The sequence below is a fragment of the Pezoporus wallicus genome, unplaced genomic scaffold (genome assembly GCF_028554395.1).
Source record: "Pezoporus wallicus isolate ANWC-B61680 ecotype Strahan unplaced genomic scaffold, APGP_CSIRO_Pwel_v1 contig_642, whole genome shotgun sequence".
Lineage (NCBI taxonomy): Eukaryota > Metazoa > Chordata > Aves > Psittaciformes > Psittacidae > Pezoporus > Pezoporus wallicus.
In genome coordinates, this window is record NW_026637470.1 from 1,200,901 (window position 1) to 1,209,067 (window position 8,167).

Below are 8,167 nucleotides of genomic sequence, written 5' to 3' on the forward strand. Positions count from 1 at the left end.
TTGAGTTGATGCTGTTTTTATTGATGGGCTTACAGAAAGGATGCTCTACAAAGTGATACATGTTTCTTAGAGGAGCAAGTAAATGGAAATGAGAAGCCTTTTAGCCATGTATCTTGGTGGCCAGTGGCACAGCCCAAGGTGCTTTGTGTTGCCCACGCTATAGCCCTTGTGTTGATCTTCACTTAAGCCTGGTTCTGTGTTCTTTTGTTGAGCCCTCTCTTCTTCTTGTCTGTAACCTCAGGCAATTTCTCTTCCCACAAGTTCTTGTTGCACATCCCAATCACACAGCAAGCCAGCCGCTTACCAGCATTTCCATTTTCCAAACTGGCCTTGTTGTTGCCCTTGCCCATGTCATCTTCCTGCTCGTGGATCACAACGGATCTGCCCATGATGGAATACGGACCAAACATAGTGGCAGAGAGATTCGGTTTGTATTTTCTGATCTTGCCTTCTTTAGGGAAAAAGTTGCCGAAATCTCCCGGGTGCCGGGGGTGATTCACACTAAAGGGGTTATAGTGTCCTCCTGTAGCATCACAGCCCTTGCTGAGATCCCCAAGCTCATGGATGTGTATAGCTCTACCAGATTGATTATTATCCAGTGGAAACCCATCCAGGTAAAAAATGGCTTCTAATCTTCCAGATGAGTAATGCTGTCTGAATAAGACTTGTCCAGTCACTTGTGGCTTGTCAGCATCTATTTTGGAGCTGGGCTTCATTTCACAAGAGGCGTAAATCATCCCGTCGGTCTCATTACCAGGCATTACTGGGTAGAGCAAGTTCTGCCAGAGGTCGTTCACTTTCTTCTGTATGTCCTGAAACCACTCTTGGCTTGGATCAGTTTCTTTGTCTGTCGTGACCCCAGAGGCGGACATGGCGAGCCCAGTGACCAGAGAAAGGAGCAGAAGCATCTTGGCAATTCAGAGCCTGCAGAAGGGACAAGAAGCCACAAAGGATTAAGGGTGTTTTGCAGGTGCGTGGCTGGAGAGGAGGCTTGCAGCCTGTGGTGGGGCTGAGCAAGACAGCTGCAGCATGATCCCCACAGACTGCTGCTCGCTGAATCTGGAGCGTGATCCCCATGGACTGCGGCTTGCTGAATCTGCCTAATGTAATGAACTGAAACTAAAAATGCAGATGCGTGTTTAAACACACACAACTGACGCCTATGACTAAAAGAACTCCAGCAATTCTGTATTTTACTCTAGATCTTGATCTTAAAAACTGCCTCCGTTTCCTTGCAGGAAGCAAGTAAGCCAAAGAGTTACTACATCTGTTTCTGAGTTTGTATTGCGACTTTTCTCCTCCTACAAATTCCAGCAGGACAGTTTGCCAGGAGCCTGTTTCTGGTCCGTCTACTTAAGCACTAGTCAGGCATTGCAAACAGAAAGTAAAAACCCCACAGGCTGGTTACCTTTCCGAGCTGCCGCAGAACCCCTCAGTGGTCACTCTTTGCCTCTGCTCCCCTAAAGCGAGGTGCGCTCAGCCAGAAATGCAGGGCTGTTTGAAGGTGATGCTCATGGGAGCTGCGTGTTTGTGTCAAAGTTAGGTAACGGGCTGAGAGGAGGCGTCACCCAGAGAACTGGGGGAGGGATGGAGGGAGGGAGCAGGGGGGAAAGTTTGAGGCACTCTTGTTTTGGGCAGGGTGAACAGTTTGTGCTGTCTCTGTTGGACTGTCAGTCTGGCCCTGGGTCCCCACCGACATTCCAGAGACAAGGAAGAAAGTTACCGAGCTTTTAAATTAATCTTCCTGCTGATGACTTAATGTGCTTATCTAAGCCAAGTGACCTTCAACATGCAGTGAGGAGAGAGCAAGGAGCGTTATGAAGGCACAGCTGGGCAGTTTGCTCATGTATGTGCTGGTTGCCGTCGAGCTGGTTTGCATTTTTATTTCTTCATTAGTAAAAATCGAAGGTGGTGTGTGAGCAACATAAACTGTTCCACATGGATGGGCACCAAAGTTTCTGTGCTTTTAAAACCTGAACTCAAACTGTAGGTGTCGAGGTACATCTCAGCGATGCTTCCCTGAAGTATTAAGGGCTAGTTAGTGCCTGCTGCTTTAGTCACCAGGTCATCCTCTCCCTTGAAGCCTTTCTTTCTTCTTTTTGGAGGCAGCAGGGATTTCATTCCAAGAGGAGAAGTGAGCAGTGCTGAGGCAGTGCAACATCAGGCTGAGGCACAGAGACTGTTTCCCAGAAGCTGGTTGGAGCCCAGCGAGTTCACACGCGCTTCATCGTACCGTGAGCTGAGGAATGCTCCGCTCTCAGGGACGTCACCCTGCCTGCAGTGCTTCCCGCTGCTGCAGCTGAAATGTGGGCTCAGCCATCACCAGAGCAATTCAACGGGCTGAGGTTTCTGCAGAGAGAAAAGTGCAGCTCTGATTACTCAGGAACAATTCTCAACACGAGAAAATTGCAAAGAAAAATCTTTTTCCCAGTTCATGTCTCCTGCCAGCTGGGTAAGGAATGGGGCTGTCAGCTTCCAGAGTGTGCATGTTAATCTTGCTGGTGCTGTACACTGCATCAGATCCAAGGCACTCAGTTATCCAAGAGCCAATATTTTTCCTCTCTGTATGAGGGAGAGTAGAGTTAAAGGAATGTCAACTGCTCAGATCATTAGCCAGGGACTGGAAATAGAGTTAACTTCTGCTTGGAATATTGGGATATTGAATGTGTTCCTTTAACCCTGGGCTTCAGTTCCTAATCTACGGACAGGATAAGCAGTATTTCTTTTCTTCAGGGTATTTATGAGTTGTTCAAATCACTGTGCTCATGGGAACCATACAGTGCTCAGTGAAAGCCAAACTGTAAGCCTGAGAGCCAGGACTGCCCATCACCCCAGCTCTGCCTCCCGTGCAGCTTTTCCCAAGCTCACTCCCTGGCAGGCTCAGAGCTGGGGAAAGCCATACTTGTGGCAGGGTGATGCTATGAAATTTTGTGGGTTTAAAGCATTTCAAAGAAGTAAAATGTCTCATAATCAGGTTTTAGGAGTGTATGCAAAACTGTTCAGCCAAAACGAGCAAGGGCAAAGGGGGGTGGTTTCAGTTTGTAAAATGCAAGAAGCAAGTGCCCAGTCTGGGTGCTGTTAGAAAAACTATTACTTAGCACCATAAACCATTTTTTAAGGGCACACAATGAATGGAAGGAAGAAAGGAGTATTTTTCATGGTTTACTCCCTGAGTCATAAATTAGTGGACTGAGTTTAACACTTCTACAATGCAGTTTCTGAGTCAGTGGTCAGTACCCCAGGAAGATAGTTGTAAAGCTTTTAGCTGAATTATAAGAAAGGGGGTCAGAATCGTAGCTGGTTCAAATGATCACAGTAAATGCTGCAGACTTCAGTGGCATTTGTGCTGTTTTACACCAGCTGGGATTCTGTCGCTGAAAAAAAACCCACTTGCTGCAGAGCTCTTTTTTGATGTACTGCACACGTGGGATGGACGCAGAAATGCAGAAGGGTGTAAAGGAGATGATCAAGGGGACAGAAAGGACTGCAGCGAAGCTAAATGATGTATTTGTAGTGCTCTGCACCTCAGAGAGTGAAAGGGAAATACTAACGGTGGGCTGCTGTCGGAAAGATGTATTTTAAAAAGGAGAAGGGCTGGTAACTGCAAGAAATACAATTGCCAGGGCGATTTGGCATTCAGTCCGGGTCTGAAGGATGGTCGCTAAGTACTAACCAGGTGTATCATTAGAATCTGTTATTACTCACTGCCTATGTTTTGGTCGTCTGGTTAAGAGAGGTGCTGAAAAACCGACAGCCTTTAAAGCAGACAGCGGTGTGCTGATTTGTGCTGCAGTAGAGTTAATTTTCTTTATATTTGCTGGGGCCATGTTTTGGATTTGTTCTGTAAACAGTGTTGATAATCCAGGGATGTTTTAGTTACTGATGGGCAGTGCTTACACACAGTCAAGGCCTTTCTGCTCCTAACACCACCCTATCAGTGAGTAGGCTCCAGGTGCACAAAGAAGAGCTTAGAGAGAAGACAGCCAGCACAGCTGACCCCAACTGACCACAGGGATACCCCAGACCATATGGTGTCATGCTCAGCATACAAAGCTGGGGGAAGAAGAAGGAAGGGGATTTGATGGTGTTTGTCTTCCCAAGTAGCCGTTATTTGTGATGAATCCTGGGGATGGCTGAACACCTGCCTGCTGATGGGAAGTGGTGGATGAATTCCTTGTGTTGCTTTGCTTGTGTCCGTGGCTTTTGCTTTACCTTTAAACTGTCTTTAACTCAACCCATGAGTTTTCTCACTTTTACTCTTCCAGTTCTCTCCCTCATCCCATCTGGGGACAGTGAACGAGTGACTGTGTGGGGATGAATTTCTGGCTGGGTTAAACTATGATGAGTGGTTAATAGGAGGTAAGCCCACAGTGACCTGACCATGTGCTTGTACTTGTATTGCAATGCTTGTTTAAAAAAAACATACCCTTGCTTTTGTCCCACCTGTACAGGACCATTGGATTTTGTGCAATATCCTGGAGTCTCCTGGCTATATGAGACCACATCAAAAAAACAAACCTAGATATAAGTTTTGTTTATGTCATGGGCTTTACAATGGACTTTACACCACACTCCTCTCACAAACAATCAATGCTATGACCTTTGGGGTTGGTTGGTTGGTGGGTGGGTTTGTTTTGTGGTGACATCATCCCTTTGCATCACCCTGCTGTTCAACTTCACATCATTAGATTTGTCCAATGTAGAGCTAAACATGATGAAGAGCATCCTTTTGTAGCAAGCGGTAGCCTTGTTTTGTGTCTCCAGCACCTGGATCTGCTCTCAGTGATTTTATGGTAGAACGATTCTCCATAAAAATGACACCCAGGGAAGGCAGGTTTTATGTCTTCTGCAGTGGGAGATGGAGCTGACTGCTTTTCTCCACGTATGGCTGAGGCTGGAGCTGTTAAAAGAAAGGGAATGTTTGTAGCCTCAGGGAAGCAGAGTCCAGATCTTGAGGACCCTCATCTGCTCCTTCAGTTCAGGGCACTTTCAGCCGTTCCTCAGCCACGGTCCTAGCCTGTGAGCCTGTTATGCTGGTGGCTCATCAGGCAGAACCAGGGGCATCTGGTATTTGTTCATATGTGTATTAGAGACTGCAGGGCACCAAAGCTTCCTCACATTGAGTTAGGTGTGGTATCATACATGCTCTGCACAGCAATTGCCTGCAGGCACAGCACCAGCCTCAAGTGACATCTGGCATGTCCCGGTACCTGCCCATGGGTCTGCAGGTAAAGCCTGCAGTTCTGGTTTTCATCTGTAAAACTTCCCAGTTAGGCAGGATTTAAAAGCAGAAATGCTGTCAGTGTGAAGGTGCGATAGCTTTGGCTATTTACTGCCTGTCCTGTTGTCCAACACAGCACTGAGCTCCAGTGCTCGAGCGAGAGGGGCTTCATCCTGGACATGAGTGTTTTCAGCCTGCACAGTGAGCATGGGGCTGGCGCTGGGCTGCAAACAGCACCTCATCCTGCAGGAATCACGGTGGAGGAACTTGTTTGCAATTGCTTTAAGGAGAAAAAAAAAGAAAAGAAAATGGAAAGTCTTGCTGTAGCAAGGGGAAAAATCTGTCACTGGTCTGGGCTTATCCTTCCTGTTTATTCCTGTTCCTTGACTTGGTGTTTCTATTTAAAGAAACAGAAGTATTTAGTGCCTGAGATAAGCATCCATTTATAGTGGATATATCCAACTTTTAAGGGCATTATCCATTAAAAAATCAAGTTAAATAAATATACAAAAGGGAAACAGCGCTGTTCTTGCTGAGGAATAATTTCTCTTGCAAATAGAAGACCATGCAACTGCCAAACTATTCTAATCAACCAATCTGAAAAATCTGTGAAATTCTTCCTCTTTAATAGCTTGAGAAGAAATCATTTTGTGAGAGTGAGGGAGAGATGAACTGTTAGTAAGCTATTTGAGAAAGCTGCATTCAGAAACTCATTCTTGGTCTGTCAACCTAATTTAACAGAATTTCAGGTTCACATATGGATATAAAATATAAATATAGAATCATATAATCATAGAGGGGTCTGGGTTGGAAAGGACCTTAAGATCATCTAGTTCCACCCACCCTGCCATGGGCAGGGACACCTCACACTAAACCATATCACCCAAGGCTCTGTCCAACCTGGCCTTGAACACCACCAGGGATGGAGCATTCACAGCCTCCATGGGCAACCCATTCCAGTGCTTCACCACCCTTTCAGTAAAGAACTTCTTCCTTATAGCCAATGTAAAATTCCCGTGTTTAAGTTTGATCCCGTCACCTCATGTCCTATCACTACAGTCCCTGATGTGATATGTAATGTAAAAAGGAGGGATGGAACGCAGCTATTAGATAGTTTGGGTTATTGTTTATGTTTGCATTAATTCCCTGATCCTTTATAAAACATTTATCCTTTCTGCTGCATAGCATTAATCTGAAGAGAGATTTGCTGTTTGAGGGGCGACAAGAAATGCACACAAAACTTTCCTCAAGTTCAGTGTTCAATGGCCACACGTGGAAATACCTTGATTTCTTTTCATTTCGAAATGCACATTGCACAGATTATTCTCTTCCTTGCAACAGCCTTGCTCAAAATGTACCAACCACCCTTCCCTCTTCCAGCTAAACAGTTTCAATTCTTTTAAGTTTTCCTCCTAAGTTTTGTAGGCTCCTATATTGAGTAGGTTGCCTTTTCCTATAGATTGTTCACCTCTTTCTGAAAGAGAAGTGCACAAACTTCTCAGCTGACCAGCATGGACTAGTACTTCACTTGTCTCACAGACTATATTACTCTCTATATCATACTGTGATCTTTGCCTGATCCTTTCCTGCAGAACTGCTGTCTATGCAATTGTTTCCATTTTATGTTTCTTCATTCCTGCCAAGTATGGGATTTTACCTTTGTCTTAATTCAATTACCTCCTTTTTTTATTCCCCCCACCCCTTATTGTTTCTGCAGCTTGTCACGAACATTTTGAATTCTAATCCTTCCCCACAGTGTATTTACAGCCCTTCCAGCTTGGTGTCAGCTGTGAATTTAATCAGTTCACTTTTTGTTCCGTCATCCAAGTCATTAACAGAAGGGTTGAATAAAACCAAAGCACAGATGACCTTCTGCACCCAAGGCAGGCTGTCCTCCCCCTGGGAACAGACTTGTTTCCAGACTGGGTGCAGATTTCCCACAGACTCTGTACCTGCTTTATAAGGATGGGATCAAGACCATTTCTCCCCCCAGTCTATGTGTAAAAATGTCACATGAGGTAGTGGTTAAAATATTCAGAAAAGCAAGTAAAGCCAAGATAAACATCTATTACTATTTCTGTATGCAAGGCTGATTATCCTCTCTTAGAAAAAAACTTTAAAGGTTCCTCAGGTCTTTTATTTATTCTCCTTTCTGGCTTTCAGGTGGATGCAAAATGTTTGCCTTTTTTAGTGGGTTTTCTGTGGCTGTGACTCCTGGATTGAGCCTCACCTACCCTCCCCAAATCCTCAGACTTCATGGGAAACAAAATCATTTACTAGCTCTATCTCAATATATCTGCATTACCAGGATTCCCCTGGAACAACCAAAATGTTTTTGAAGTGCTGCCTGACACTAAGTGGTGTCTGAAACCTCAGGCATCCAAAACCCAACGAAAGCCATCTTTTACATGCTCATCCCCACACTGTCAATCTCTCTTCTGACAAAAGAGTCAATGGGACCCATTGGTTGTTAATGTTACCTCAGCTATGGAAGCAAAGATGAGGTTAGTTTATGCTAAGTAGACCAAATACATTTCCAGAGGTTCACATTTCTGACCCTCTTACTTCTTGCCAGCAGCACCTCCTTGTGAAAGACTCCCAGTCTGTCCCTGGGGGGGACACCCCCATTCCGGTTGCCAATACCATAAGGCACACGCACCAAACCAGGAAAGCTATGCCTGTTCCTAAATTTGCATTTTAATGTAGAGCCATACAGGAATGTCAGGTAATAAAATAGAGTTTCTTTACAACCTCAGCAGGATCTTGGTGCCCCCATGTCACAGACAAGAAGCCTCCCATCAGCACTTGACTTCTTGCAGGCACCAAGGGCTCTGCTTTGCACAAGAGCAAGCTGAGGGCAACCATGCTTTATGAAGACAAAAGGCCACCTGGTTTTGACAGCAGACAGCAGCTCCTGCTCTGATAGGAGCCCAACTGCAAATACTG

The 8,167-nt window shown here is 45.3% G+C and overlaps 1 protein-coding gene across 1 annotated transcript; it reads right to left on the bottom strand.

Annotated features, from left to right (window-relative positions):
• Nucleotides 1-1,476, bottom strand: SOD3 (superoxide dismutase 3). Its single transcript, XM_057405621.1, has 2 exons — nt 1,409-1,476; nt 1-924 (listed from the first exon to the last, which is right to left on the bottom strand). Exon 2 carries the CDS (start codon nt 906-908, stop codon nt 183-185), a length of 726 nt encoding a protein of 241 aa, XP_057261604.1. The 5' UTR covers nt 909-924; nt 1,409-1,476; the 3' UTR covers nt 1-182.
• Nucleotides 1,477-8,167: the final 6,691 nt, after the last annotated feature.